Below are 14,423 nucleotides of genomic sequence, written 5' to 3'. Positions count from 1 at the left end.
TTTCAAATGTTCAGAAAATTCACCTTTATACAAAATTGAAAAAGCACATAATACCTTTATTATACTGAAATGGTTAAAAAACAGATGAAAAATAAAAGCTATAAAATTGTAACAAGATAAAAATGTACATAAAATTCAAGTTGCACGGAGTGTTACAGAAATATTCAGCCTTGAGCAACTCCAAGAATGGTTGAGTCTCACAAACAAGATTTGTAGAGTTCCAAAATTGTAGAGAACACTTCTATTAAACACTGGCTCAAAGCAACCACAACTGATACAATAGGCCCATAGCTCCTACAGAGAGACATAATGGCACAGATCATTGGAATGGCACATCTACAAAGAGCCAAAATGGCAGACAGTGCTGAGGAAGAGCACTGACTGAGAGCCACAGTGACCATCTGCACTGATTGGTAACACTGAGTCAAAGCCTCACTTGTTGACAGCTGAGGTGTCTCAAAGTATTGTCCCAGAATTTCTGCTAAAATCTTTGACCGAGCGATTTGGCTGAGTGCAGCAACAGTTGCCCGCATGGGTTCTGAACATCCACCTAGCGAAACAACGGCTGTCAATGTTAGCCAAGAACATTTATTCAAAGCTAGTGTGGTTGAAAGCAGTAGGGCTGCACATTTGCTAAGAGCACGGATAGCCTCAAATACAGGTGCCGGGCATTTACTCAGAGCCAGTATAATGTCAAGCATGGGTCCAGAGCATTCGTTTAAGGCAAAGATGGCTTTGAGAAATGGCCATGATCTTCTCCTTAATGCAACCATCACAGAATTCACAGTCTTCGAGTGACAGGCAAATGCAATCCCTACTACTAGCATTAGCCAAAAGCATTTACTTACAGCAACCACCAACAAGCGTCTCAACCCCTTGCTGAAACCAAACAGGGCCCAGGCAGTGGGCTTGGACCTTCTGCAGAACCACAGCATCATGGAAAGGATGGGCTTGGATCTTCTGATGACAGAGAGCAGTGCCAACAGGATTGGTTTGGATCTTCTGGATAGACGGACAGCTGCAGAAATGATGGGTGTTGATCTCCGACAGACAGAAAGCAGAGCTCCTAGGATCCATTTAGCTGTCCTGCAGAGAGCAATCGCCACAGGTAGGCTAAGTCTTGACCTTTTGCAGAGGCGGTGCACTGTGAACAGGACTGGCCTGGACTTCCTGCAAACAAAAAGGAGTGCAGAGAGGATGGATCTTGATCTTCTGCCTAGAGAAAGCGCTGCCAAAAGGGTTGTCCTTGACAATTTGCCCAGAGTGAGTACTGTCAAAAGGATGCGTCTCAGCCTTCTTCTAAGGGTAATCATCCCTGGGAGAATGAAACTGGTCACCTGTGTAAATCTAACAAGGCAGCTGATGTCATTTTAGATCTATGGCTGTGAGATTCCAAAGCAGGTGGCCCCTAAGCACAAGATCAAAGCAGCCTGCCCCCAAAGCCTGAGTGGAACTGGCTTTGGCTGGATATGTCTTGGCTGCAGGCTCACCTGAGAAAAAATGACAATGCCCAAAATCCAGGTATTTAAAACCTCTCAGCTTTTCATCCCTCCCACTGCTTGTGGTGATTGGCTGCCATGCACAGCGATCACTCCCTCTTGATTAGATAACGAGATCATTAACTAATAAGACACCAGTGACACCACAGTCATGGCTTGTGATTGCTTGAGTAGGTACAGGTGAAAAGAGTTTCTCATTAGAATAGAGCCTGTATTTTATGCATCGCTGTAGGAGTGCTGATCTTGGATCAGATTTCTTCTTCCTATATTGTAACCTTATCCATTGGAATCTTGATCCTATGTAAATACTCCTCTTTGAAAGACACTACATGAATACCATAGCTGTGCTTAACAGAATCATTATGCCACACTTGTGGGTTAATACCAGAAACCGTTTCCTACAACATTCTACCCATGGAAATCATTTCCCATGACTACCATTTCAAGACTGTATAGTATGTAGCCTGTTGAACTCACTTTTTATTGGTCACAGCTTTATGATAACTATACACGATAACTGCTATTAATGATTGTTATCATATTGTTGCCCTTACAAATGATCAATAATGTCTTGCATAATTACATTTTATAATTAGTTCATTTACACAACCTTGTAGTGTGTAACCTTGTATGTGCAACCTTCTGCCTTTAAACAAAAACACTGGAACAACTAAATCGAGTACATACAATTATTATTTCGTATGGTTCAATTTAATGACAGCATCCATTACAATATATATTTTTTGTCAGTGTATTCATCTTAAAAATCATACATAAATGATTGTATTTAATATTTCATATTTTCTCAAATTTTCAGTGCCTGGTTTAGATCTCCAATGACTGGCAGCCATGAGCTTATTGAATGCAGATTTATAGTCAATATTTTCATATGATAAAAAAATACAAACTGCACAAAGCAGCATGAGCGAATATTTGCATTGCCCTCAGGTCCTTAATTTACTCCCAATGAAAGAACATGACTACCATATGCCAGCCAATTAGCAGCCTGTGTGTTTTAACGCAAACCATTCGCCCTTACTAATTGTCTTCTTACTGGAACACACAAATGCTTCTCTCTAGGTTTGTTTAATAGTTTCTCCGTAAAAATACATAATGTACTTAAACAGCTTCATTGCATTTTCTGTATTTACCAAGTTCTTTACATGAAGTATGGTGACATTGAGAAAACAATCATGGACTTGAGTGACCCGCAAAGACGTGTGTTCTTTTTTTAGTTGCTACGCAAACGCGAGAGAATATTGAACCAAAAAATACAAATTTGCATATATTTAATAGTTTCAGCTTTCAGGTAATGTTGAAGTATATATTCAGATATATATCTAAATATTTTCCATATGAAATAAAAAGTCAAGCTGAAGTATAAAATTTCACGACAGAAATATCTTGATTTAAAAAAAAATCTGCTCTTGCAAAAGGTGGACTGAAACCATTTTATGCAAATTTATAGATTTCATACTTTTAGCAAAGAGAATGCAAAGGACTGGATTTTTGTGGGTGAGGTGGTAATGGTTTTGGCCTGCTTTCTCGTATCTTTCTTTATTTTTCCCCAAGCCTGTTTCAGCCTGATAGGGTCCACAACTGCATTTGGGGCTGTTCTGTGTCATTACCTGAAATGCTCATACCATATTTTTGGTTGTGCAAAGGTTTCGACTGACAGCTTGTGTAGCCTGGTTCCTGCCGCCACTTGAAAGAAGAGGATAATAGCATGTACTCTGATCTCCTCTTACTCTCAAATGCACAAGGAGAGAAAATCTCAGTGGTGGGTAAACAATGTTATTTCTTGGAGGTTGGTGGAGCAGTAGAAGCTATGGTTTGTTATAAAATCTATTGTGGCTGCAGTGAAGTGGTCTGCTCTAAGTCAGTATTTATAAGCTTGGTGAAAAGATTAAATAAACCATTTACATTGCAGAGTATGTGAGCTGAAGTACTGGGGTAGTGGAAATGTCCATAGGAAAACTATATATGTACCATATGGATTCAGATAAGCCATATGCCATAACCACTCAAAATTATTCTGTGAAGTGGGTGGGCTGTAAGCATAGAGGATGGACCTTATTTATGAACTTTATTGCTCGGGCAGTTGAGGGCTGTGCAGTTATTTCCAACAGTGAGTTGCATCAGAAAAGGGAGCATTTGTTTTTATCAGCTTGGTTGCTTTCGTGCTTGCTAGGGTGTGCCTGTTAGGGCTTCAATCCCAGAGTGTTGGACGGTTGACTTTTATAACTGTTGGAGTATGCCTGACAGTTAGTCTGCTTCCAGGATTCAGTGCACTTAAACCATTAGCTGATTTTTTTTTGGAGACAGAGTTCTTAATGGTGTTTCTAGTGTAATATGAGATTTTTCCTTAAGCAGGCAAGCAGGGAGCCATCTGTATCTTTAAAGTCCTGATAATATCATGTTCATTTTGGTTCCATTCTTTCTTTTTTGATTGTTGTACCATCAGTGGAACTTTCTAAAATAAGTACTTTCCATAGTTTTCCATAGTAGAAGGCATTTATCCAGTCCATCTTTGAGTTCCTTCATTACTCTCTTTATTGCCAGCATTCAGCCTGTGTATGGCCTATTTAAAAAAAAAAGGTTTTCTGGAAGCCAGTAAACAAATTACGAGTCACAACGTCTTTGCTCAGTGTTTTCTTTCCAATTCATTACAGTTATGTTGGGTTCTTTGAAGTATATATGTGTAACAAGAGATCTAACAAGTACATAACATGTTGCAATGTCAATGTTGCCCTTGTTTAATGTAGTTATATTGGCAATCATTTTAAAAAGGAATATGCACCACTTTGCGGCATTCGTTGATCTTCAGATGCATAGATATGGTATATGGCAACATTGCACATGGCAACCAGTGAATTTGAAACACAGTCAGAGGAACAAGGAACAAAGAGAAGATGTCAAAATACATACAGGTTACCATCCTGCAAAAATGCAGGCAATTATATCTATGGCTCAAATGTTTAAATAAGCATTAGGGAAAACACCTTTTAAAAACTATTTCTATTTTAGATTTTAGATTTTTCCAAGCTTACTTCCAAATGCAGCTTCCCTGTCTGAAATATGTTATTGCTCCAAGAGGAGTAAAATACTGTACCAAGGCCCAACATGAGTAACACAGCATGCCAGGTCTATCCCTGCCTGAGTACTGTCTCTTCCAAAAGCCCAAACTTCTAAAATGGAGAAAAACACCAGGAAATCATGTTCAGTTCAGCTCAAAACAGCTTCGCCTTTGAAAACATTAACTGCGTTTTGACGCCGCCCTGGTGAGGAGCAATCATTCTGGATTTGGCCTCCCTTGTCACTTGTAGGGCAATTAAAATTTTAAAAAGATTTCCATTCTGAAATAGGCTTCTTAAAGTGGAGTCCTGTTTCTTGTGCTTTCTGCTAGCAGCTTGGCTTGCGAAGGAGACTTGGAGAAAGTGCTTCATAGCTCTGGATGCGTAACTTCTTGGCAGAAGCTGAAAGTGGGTCAGGGAATGGACTGTATCACCCCAGCTCTCAGTTCCTGGCTGCAATACAATGTCCTGACACCCCGTGTCAGCCCGTTCCTTCACCTACGTCCACTGCTTGTAAACTTTTATCGCAAACTCAGCACCCATACATCTACACTGATCTAGAAACTTTTTAGTGGTTTGACCACAATCAATCAGGTCAATAGGCTCATTTAGCCAGAAGCCCAAAAACCACTAAAACAAGGAGCCTCAAAACAGGAAAACACTCATTTTAAGAGCTGTTCATCACACAGAAACACAATATTCTGGTATAACTTTGGCTTGAAGTTTGTGAATTCTTCTGGCAGCCATAATCACATTGAATATGGTTGCCTCTTCATCACTAACTTTGAATGGTTGGAACTAAAGTCAAGGATTTCCTAGAAGGCCGAATTCTGTTTTTTAAAAATGATAATACAAAATGAGGCCAATTCAGCTCCTTCAGGAAAAAGTGATTAAGTTGTAATCCCGAAGTGATGGCATTGATTCTGTCTCATGCAGCCCTGTCTGTGTATTGGCAGGCCGGCATTGTGGGGACACAAGCAGAAGCAGTCAGGAGTGACTGATGATAGTTGGCTACCTGTGAGTCCGTTATTTGGACACTAAAATAACACAAACAATCTGAGCCGTAATGGCTTCTCGGGGTTAGCAAATAAAAATACAGAATTCCTTCCAGTACATTTCTTGTATTTTGCACATGACTGAAGTGAGTAGAGCAAACATGATGGCCCTCACACATAGCTGAGGTGGTAAATTGCCACAATGGCACTGCTTAGCAGGAAATGGCTCTGGGGGAATCCCACACAATAGGACTCTCAGACCCACAGGCTGTCCCTGACACTGGGTGCCCATGTGGCAACTCAAACCCTCAAACAAAGCATACTGGAACACTTGGACCTTGAAGAAAACCAGGACACACTTCTTCGTCTTAAGTTGTCTTTTTTCCTTCCCTCACACGTCCTGTCAGGCTGGGCTGTGCACCAAGGGTAAATTCCTGCAGCAGGAGCATGACCGAACCCTTCTCCAAACTGCTGGATAGCCCGGATCTCTCCCCTGTCCCCTCTCCTGCCCCCAGAGACTGATTATGTCATGTAAAATTAATCCTGGCACATCTTCACCAGAGCCTGTCCGCATTTCCTGAGGATGGGATGAGCTTCAATATTTTCCGTGATACCTCACCGCTCTTGTGCGCGTGACATAACTTAACGTATAGCCATCTGGAGGTCATTAGCTTAGCCACACTTAGCTGGGGAAGTGATTTTCCTCTCCCTGTCTGGAGAAAGAGGACGGCGTGTTTCATGCAGAGTCAGTCTATTGTGCTCTTTAACAATCTCAGCAGCATTATTTGGCTCCATCGAGCCCATATGTAAAGTAACACTAGTTTATAAACCCATTGAACTCGGTTTCTCCTGACTTGAATTCCAGAAAGTTATTTTTCATGTCCATTTTTCAGGAGATTTTCAAAACAGACAAAATGTGTTCATACAACTGTGTAATTTTTTTATCATCTTAACAATAAGGTTTTAATATTAATTAAAAAATAGGTGAAGAAATCAATTTAGAAGGCGGGGATGAGAAATAAAAAAAAAGGAAATACACATTGTAGATTCCAGGAATGAGATGTACATGATCCAGGTGTAGACACCATTTCCTGTATTTACATAACATAAAATCATTAAACATGTTTACAAAAAAGTGTTCAAAAAGTGTTTTTACCCTTTCAACTAAATTTACCCGGTCAGTGATAAAAAGAAGAAATGTTTTTTGATCATCGTACACAAGAGAGAGCCTAAAAGAACTCCTTTCATGGTATTTGTTTTTCAGGGAATTCGATAATGGTAGATTTCATAAGTATAAAGTATTTTGAGGAACTGCAGCAGGATTTGGGGGATTAGGAGTCTCTTTGTGAAATGCAGGGGGTAATTCTTCTGACTGGCTCGTCTTAAAGGGCCCCCTCTGTCACATAAAAGCTTTTGGTCCAGTCCTGTTTTCATCTTATTAATAGGTACTGCATAAAGAAGAACAGCACAGATAACGCGCGTTTAGGTTTTTGGTTTTGCCCTGTTTTTGTCCTCTGCATACTTCTACCTCGGTTGTCCTTTCAGGATATCCACAACATGGAAATAATGCATTCCGCTACATGATATTGCTGTCTGGTATAGTAGTTAACACAGTGAACTTCCTTGCTGGTGCTTAGAAAATTTCTTGCGTTAACCTTTGGCAAGTAATAGCATGCTTTTGAAACAGGAAGGGTTTAAATGAGATGGAAGGACATTTATCAATATTTCTGACATTCTTGTGTAAGGCTATAGTCCATCATAAATAGTTGGACATACAGGTAAATACAGTATGTGTTTTAATACATTTAAGGCCATATGTGCTAAGCCTTTGCAATTTGTTTCAGGCACAGATATGTTGCTTTTTGCCCCAGAGACATCATGTGTGCCAAACAGGTGTATATGCATTTAAGGAGGGAGGACTGTGCAAATAACAGACAAAGATATATGTCGCTGATTATATATTTCGTCAAACTGGCTAAATTTCACACAAGTAATATTGGTTGTTTTTTGCATAAAAATTCTCTGTCTTTAAAGAGTAGATATAAATCAGGCCATCACAGCCTTGAAAGCATACTAAATATTTGCAACAAGAATCACACTATTTCAGCTCCCCAAACAGGAAATTATCAAATGGTACAGATTAAGCCATCAAGCAATCATTAAGGCTGGGTGTTTTTCATGGAAAATATTTGTTAAAGATGTGTAGTGTTCAAGGAATTTTCATACTCAGTGGCAAATTATTAAAATAACACACAAAAATGTAGAGACAGTAACAAGTGCTACAAGTTTTTTTAAAAATCAGTGGATAGGTGCCGCTAGTAAAAAATACAAGTAAATGCATTGATAGGCTGGTGCATTTAATTGCTTTGGTGCATCATGGGAAACTCATGCATTTTGCCTTCAAGAGAACATTATTGGAAACAGAGCATACAAAAATTGCATTGCTAAAATAATATAAAGCAGAATTACTGTATATATATTTTTATTTCAATTCAGCTTCAATAGCTGCACTGTCAACCAGGGAAAGAAAAGGCATGGGTCCAAGGGTCCTTTCTGTCCAAATGATTTATCCTAAGTTTGGCTAACAAATGAGGTGAAACTTTCTCCCTGGAAGGAGGAATAAGGCACAATTTAATTCTTCTATCGTGGTGAATCTATTGAAAAGTACACTTCCTAAAATCTCCCATGTCCCATCTAGACACAGCCTGTGACAGGACAGTACATTGATGAAATGAACAGGAAAATAAAGTTGAACTCTGACCCCTGGCCAGTCAACTGTGATGTAACCAATCGTGTCATATTTAGATGGACCAACTGCAAGCAGGGGGAGGCCAGGAAACTTTTGCAAACTGCTTGTGGACACGCACACACTGCGCCGTACCAGCTGAAAAGACACTCATGTTTGTAATAGGTTGTTTCAAACAAAATGCTGTGCTTCGTTTTGAGTATACTGGTGCCTTTAGGTGGGCAAGAAAGACCGTAGGAGACCTCTGAAATTATATTATTCTTTTTTCTGTCAATTAATTAAAGTGATCAATATATTTATCTGAGCTCATCGAAACTACTGTCTGCTATGTTTTCAAGCTAGAAGACCTTTAGAGGCACAGAATACGCTTCATGAACTCCTTCTGAAAAGTCAGCTTTCTGTGAGCGCATCTCCTATCTCCCAGTTGGGAATAGGTGGAGGCTCTGGACTGAATCACTTCTCAACTGAAGGGATAAAAATGGTCTGCAAAATGGAGATATGGAAGCATCTAGCTATTGTTCAGGCACGATCAAAAGGCACAGTGACACAGACAGAAGTGTAAGATACACCAAACTGCCATATTGCAAGGTTATAGATTAAACAAAGCACTGAAATAACGACTTTATCTTTCCCTCAAGAACTGCACACTCGAGTCTAGGAGTATTACAACCGACAATGGTTCTCACTAGGCGACCGTGGTGGTTTTGGTGCTCTTTTATTTTTACAGTGCTGTAAAGTGCTATGTTTTCCCTGTCTGCCTTTTTACACAGGTCTACAGGTTAATGTTTCCCAGTGTGCCCACTTCTGTCAGTAGTCAGTGTCCGATAAAACCCTGCATGCTGCTTTTGGCTCATAAGGTCAACTCAATGTGTGCTTTTTGCCACCAGGAAAGGAGAAGCGGTAATTCCTTCATTATTTTAGCTTTCATTTTCCAATATCAAGTGTCAAACCCTGTGAGACAGTCAGATTTCAGTATGAAATGGTTTAAAGTATTTAACCAATTTTCAATATTATATTGGCTCCTCAAGGTCACATCACATGAGTATTTCAATTGTCTGACATATTTAAATGTGTAATAAAGAAGATAATTTGAAGAAGGTGTTTGAATTTTGTGGTTAAAAATGTGGTAAATATCTCACATTGCATCTAAAAAAAACAGAATCTAAAGTTAGTTTTAGTATAGCTGTGGATTTTACCTTTTTAGCATTGCTATTGATATGCATGTCAAATTTCATAGCATGCCACAGTTTGGGGGCCTTGATTACGTTTCAGTCCTATTCTGGTAAAGAGCACTATGAAGACTGTGCACATTAGGACTCCTAGTTGTTTTAAACTTTATTAGACACTATGTAAGCAAACTTATATTGCCATATGAGTGAACACACTGCAGCAGGCGGGGGAGGGGGGGAAGGGGGGAGGGGTCAAAAGCAAGACATAACAAAACACTTTATCTCTGGCTTCACATCTCTGGGGGTCGATTTTTACCTTGAAGTACCACACTGGGGTCTGACAGCATTTGTTGATTTATTGCACTCCAGTTTTGGTCACACTATGCACAAAGTATGTATATTCTCGTATGTATAATGCAAAACAATCATGACCATGACACAACTTTCAAAATGTATGCGCATTTGTGCAGTTATTTTGTTCAGAGGATGGATCTTAAGTTACACAAAAGCATGTCGCATTTAAGAATAACATTAAAAAATACATATCTTTCATAAATTATTGTTTCTTAGAAATGATTTACAATTATGCTGTTACATATTAACGAAGGTGTTCTACATTCTCTGTGAAGGCTGATGCTCAATATACTTTGTGTAAAGTGTGACCCCAGTTTCTTATTGCTTGAGTCCAACCATCATGACTAATACTGTTGCTCATTTGATTGGGTTTGAACCTTTGAGAATGAGAATGAGAAAGGGTTAAAACACTGACCCAAAACCTCCTGATTCAAGGGCCAAGGTCTATTCAGCTGACAAAGGGCTTGATTTCTTTACCACATTGATTCAAAGGCCATAGCATCAATAACAATAAGGCATGCAACTTTTACAAGCACACTGAAGCAGAATTACAAGTACAACAATATAAGGCCAAAAGATGTTGTTGGCTTAACAATAATTTATACTATGAGGACACTGACAATGAACAAAGCCCAAGCCATGATGAAAAGGACAGACAGCCTTTCATTTAAGATCACTGATGTAAAATATGTACAAATAAACATCAAGAACAACAACAAAAAACAAAAAAAACAAAGAAACAATACACTGTTGATCGCAAAACTCTGGACTGCTTATTATCTCTGGTGACATACGTACGCATGAGAATTCTTATACAAGTTTAATAAGTTTTTGTTCTTTATGGTCCACTGCATCACTTGTAGTGATCAAATTATAAAGATATCTGATGGTAAATGAACAATGGAAGAATGTAAAAGTGAAATGTATACATTTATATTTATACATATATAAAATGATTCAATAAATGCTAAGAACCAGGCATACACATACACACAAACATTCACGCACCGATACTGCAAAATAAACTCTTTCTGATGGGTTTACACAGCATCCTCAAACAGCACACTTCTCCTGAAAGAGGTTCTGCAGTTTTATTGCCTTTCTTTGGCATTCTTGACCCAGTCCTCATCTTACTAATGTCATGAACGAAACTGTGTGCAGTTTACTTGTATTGACAACCAGGATATAGGCCACATAAAGTCTCTTCTCTTTGGCAATTACTGTGCAATGCGAAAGAGCGACAGGTCTGCTTCCCAGAAGTTCACCTGCTAATTCCTACCCTGTAGTATGTTCTCGTACCGAAACTGTCATCGGTTCTGGTCGTTATGGCTCTTCGTAACAGTAATAGGCAATCTGACACTGATCAACTGTAAGCCACTCCATGGTCATCGGAAACCTGTGCACCTCGAGAGAGGAAAGGTTCAGTCTCAGGTCTGTAAGATTGCTGGTCTGTATTTTGCTCTATTCGGCTCACTTCAATCTCAAACCCTGGCTGCTTGGTGCGATGTGTACCGTCGGTATGTATCCTCGATTATTCCTCCCTGAGCAAGGGTTCTCACATGGAGGTCACTATGGAAACAAATAAACAGGAGACACCCATAATGATGCCACCACATGCACTTACAAAAATTCCTTCCTTTCAAGGCCCTCCAAACTAACTCATAATGCCCTTGCGACTTTAAAACGATGCATTTCAGGAAAGCATCGGAATCAAAAGCAAATATGGTGTCGCACACCAGTAGAAGAAGATGGAGACAAAGAAGATTGTCCAGATGCAAAGTCCTTATTCATCCTGGCTGTGCATGGAGTTGAGTTTGATCTTGGTGGTCTAAAGGGCCAAAACCAGGCTTATGGGTGTTTCTGAGTGTTTTTGCGGTGTGAATTCTTGGAGCAGCCAAACGCACATCATTTTATGCTTAGTCCATGCTTTACAGCAAATGATTTTCTCCCAAAAAAAAGCAAAACAGCAAATTGCTCACTGTTATTGTCCTTTTTTTCTTGCAGCAAGCTTCTCAGCTGGTTGTTCGTGTAGCTGAAGTCATGTGTAAAGCTTAGCTGGAGTGGTTTGACTGGGAGTTGAAAGTGAGAGAACAGTCAGGGATGGGAGGTGGGGGGAGGTTGGGGCAACAGGGGGAGGGACATTCGGGTAGCTTAGCTGTAGCCTAGCTTCAGTTGACACTTTTGAGCTGGACAGTCCCAGGAAGCTCTCGTCCCTCCCACTTCAGTTAACTCTGTGACTCTACAGAGAAGGGCGTGGTGGAGGGCGGGCAGGGGGAGGGGCACGGCTAGGGGGCGGTGACAGAGGGAGAGGGGGTAGGGAACCCATCGGAGATGCAGGAGGGGGAGGTGACGGTGGAGCTGGGGGTGCGGGCAGATATAGGGAAGTTGGAGGCAGGGCACGGGTTGGGGGAGGAGTATAAGGGGGCGGGGTGATAGAAAGAGGAGGGGGTGTGGGAGGCAGCGGGGGCAATGTGGAAGTGGTGGAAGGGGAAGGGGAAGGGGACGCGGTAGAGCTGCGAGGGGAGGGAGGAAGCATGCCTTGGGGAGGGGGAGGGCTGCAGTTTTGCGGGGGGCTATAAATAGGAGTGGAATGATGGTTGTAGAACGGGTAACGAGGGGCTGTGTTGGATTTCCCTCTGGTGAAGTTGATGCAGCGGCCCTGCAATGAGAGAGAGAGAGAGAGAGTGTTCACCAACTGAAACAGACACTTTACCTGTGCCAAAAAACAAAGTAATGACCTATCACAAATGGAGGTTAATTTTGTACTGTATCCCTGTACACATAACCCGGTTGGCCCACTGCTGATTATTCCTGGACATGGTGGGGGATGGTTACCATTGACGAACAACTGGTACAACGTTGGTTACTGCCATCAGCCAACCACCAGTAGTCTTGCATTGGCTCAAAACTTTTTCTCAAAAATAGCTCATCAGTCAATAGCAGAATGTCTTCCTTCTGAAGATCCAGATCCATTTCCCAAAACTGAATGTGTTTTTTCCTACTCAGCCAAATTATGGTTGGGGTAAATTTATGTAATTTGACCAAACATAATCAGTCTATTGGCTAGATATACCAGAATAGCCCAGCATATTGTTACCAGAAAGCAAACCACAGCAAGGATGTGTATGATTTCTGCTTAATCAATGCAAGTGGCCAGTCCCTACTTGTTGCTAATAAGGTCCAACTGATAAAAATGACTTAAGGCCAAGACTGCTCCAAATAGGTCATGTTTTATTGGGGTGTTCAGGTTCACAAAAATCCCTACTGACTGAGTCATACATTCATGTGTGATAAGCACAGATTTCAGCAGGGCCAATTACAGCTGTGTGCAGAGGCAGAACACAGAGTTGAGATGAAGAGAGAGACAGGCAGCTGAGGAGCACTTTCCCCACCCCTAAATATCTGTTACCAACCCCTGGTACAGTATATATTTCAATTCAATTCAATTCAATTTTATTTGTATAGCACTTTTTCTGCAGACACTGTCACAAAGATGCTATACAGGGAAAATACAAAATAAAATTGGGCAAAATAGCATGCCTGAACCCCCAAAAAGCAAGCAATAGAGGTAAAATAAAACTCCCTAGTGTGAAGAAAAACACTCAAATTCTGGCAAGAGTAAGCTCCCCAATGAGAAGAAATCAGGAGGAATCTGGCTGTAGAGAGGAAGTCCACTTTTCACAGGCCAGCCTGGTGTAATAATTAAGATATAATGAGTGGAAACAGAAATGTAATGAGGGACCTATCACTGCAAATGATAAAATGGGTTGGGCAGTTTACATTCAGAGGTATTAAACAAGCTGGTAAAATATTCTCTTGGAATAGTGCCTTGGAAGGGTCCTGCAGACTATGGTGTGTGCATCTTGCATACTGCTAAACTGATGCACACATAAACACACACTGACACATGGCCAGATCTGAGAGGCAAGGTAAGGCCATTGGGCTTGGCTACAGGAGCCATGGAGAACTCAAAGGGACAGTAATGTTGCAACCTGCTAGTTCGCTTGCCTGGGCTGTACGCCTGCAAACAGTGCAGGGAAAATGGGTGAAAGACGTCCTTAGAATAAAGCAACAAAGATGAGAACAAAGGAAAAACACTGTCCTCTGACAAAAGTCACCCTGTTGCTCTGCCAAGAATCCAGGGGTACCAAGAGTCACCCTGAAACACAGGACCAGAGAGACTGGCCTGCCATTTTGACGGGACGTGTGATAAATTATCCAGACACATATAAAAAAACTCCATCTATCCTCAGTAGAACCTACTACAGATTGCAGCACCAGATGTTTTTAAGAGTACTGACATTTAAAAATGAAGTGTGTGCAGTCACAAACATTTCACATACACATGTATTTGTCTCATTGTGTGTTGATGGGACAAGTGTTCATTTGCTCACTGGGCTGGTTGTTTTGCACACCTCAGGGATTACATAAGGATATCTGGCAGTGTATTTTACTGGTGAATGCATGTTTTTGGAAGATGGATCTAAATTCACCCACAGAAAGCCCTGAAGATTATTCTGGAATCATGGTTTTATCATTATATTTGTGATACAGCAAGCCTTGGTGATAACACAAATGAATTGAAG

General features: G+C 40.6%; 1 protein-coding gene and 1 long non-coding RNA gene across 4 annotated transcripts in view; both read right to left on the bottom strand.

The window, feature by feature from the left end:
- Nucleotides 1–35: 35 nt before the first annotated feature.
- LOC135261304 (uncharacterized) lies at nucleotides 36–1,687 on the bottom strand. Its single transcript, XR_010331870.1, has 2 exons — nucleotides 849–1,687; nucleotides 36–550 (listed from the first exon to the last, which is right to left on the bottom strand). It is a non-coding gene; the product is annotated as an uncharacterized LOC135261304 (long non-coding RNA).
- Nucleotides 1,688–9,821: 8,134 nt separating this feature from the next.
- Nucleotides 9,822–14,423, bottom strand: part of LOC135261300 (anthrax toxin receptor 1-like) — a 39,632-nt gene continuing 35,030 nt past the window's right edge. For all 3 annotated transcript variants that reach the window (XM_064347463.1, XM_064347462.1, XM_064347461.1), the window contains one exon: nucleotides 9,822–12,496. In XM_064347463.1, coding sequence (XP_064203533.1) covers nucleotides 12,077–12,496 — 420 coding nt within the window. In that variant the 3' untranslated portion in view covers nucleotides 9,822–12,076. The remainder of the gene's footprint in view (nucleotides 12,497–14,423) is intronic.

This window comes from Anguilla rostrata, chromosome 8, assembly GCF_018555375.3.
Source record: "Anguilla rostrata isolate EN2019 chromosome 8, ASM1855537v3, whole genome shotgun sequence".
Lineage (NCBI taxonomy): Eukaryota > Metazoa > Chordata > Actinopteri > Anguilliformes > Anguillidae > Anguilla > Anguilla rostrata.
This window is presented reverse-complemented; position numbering and strand designations above follow the sequence as displayed.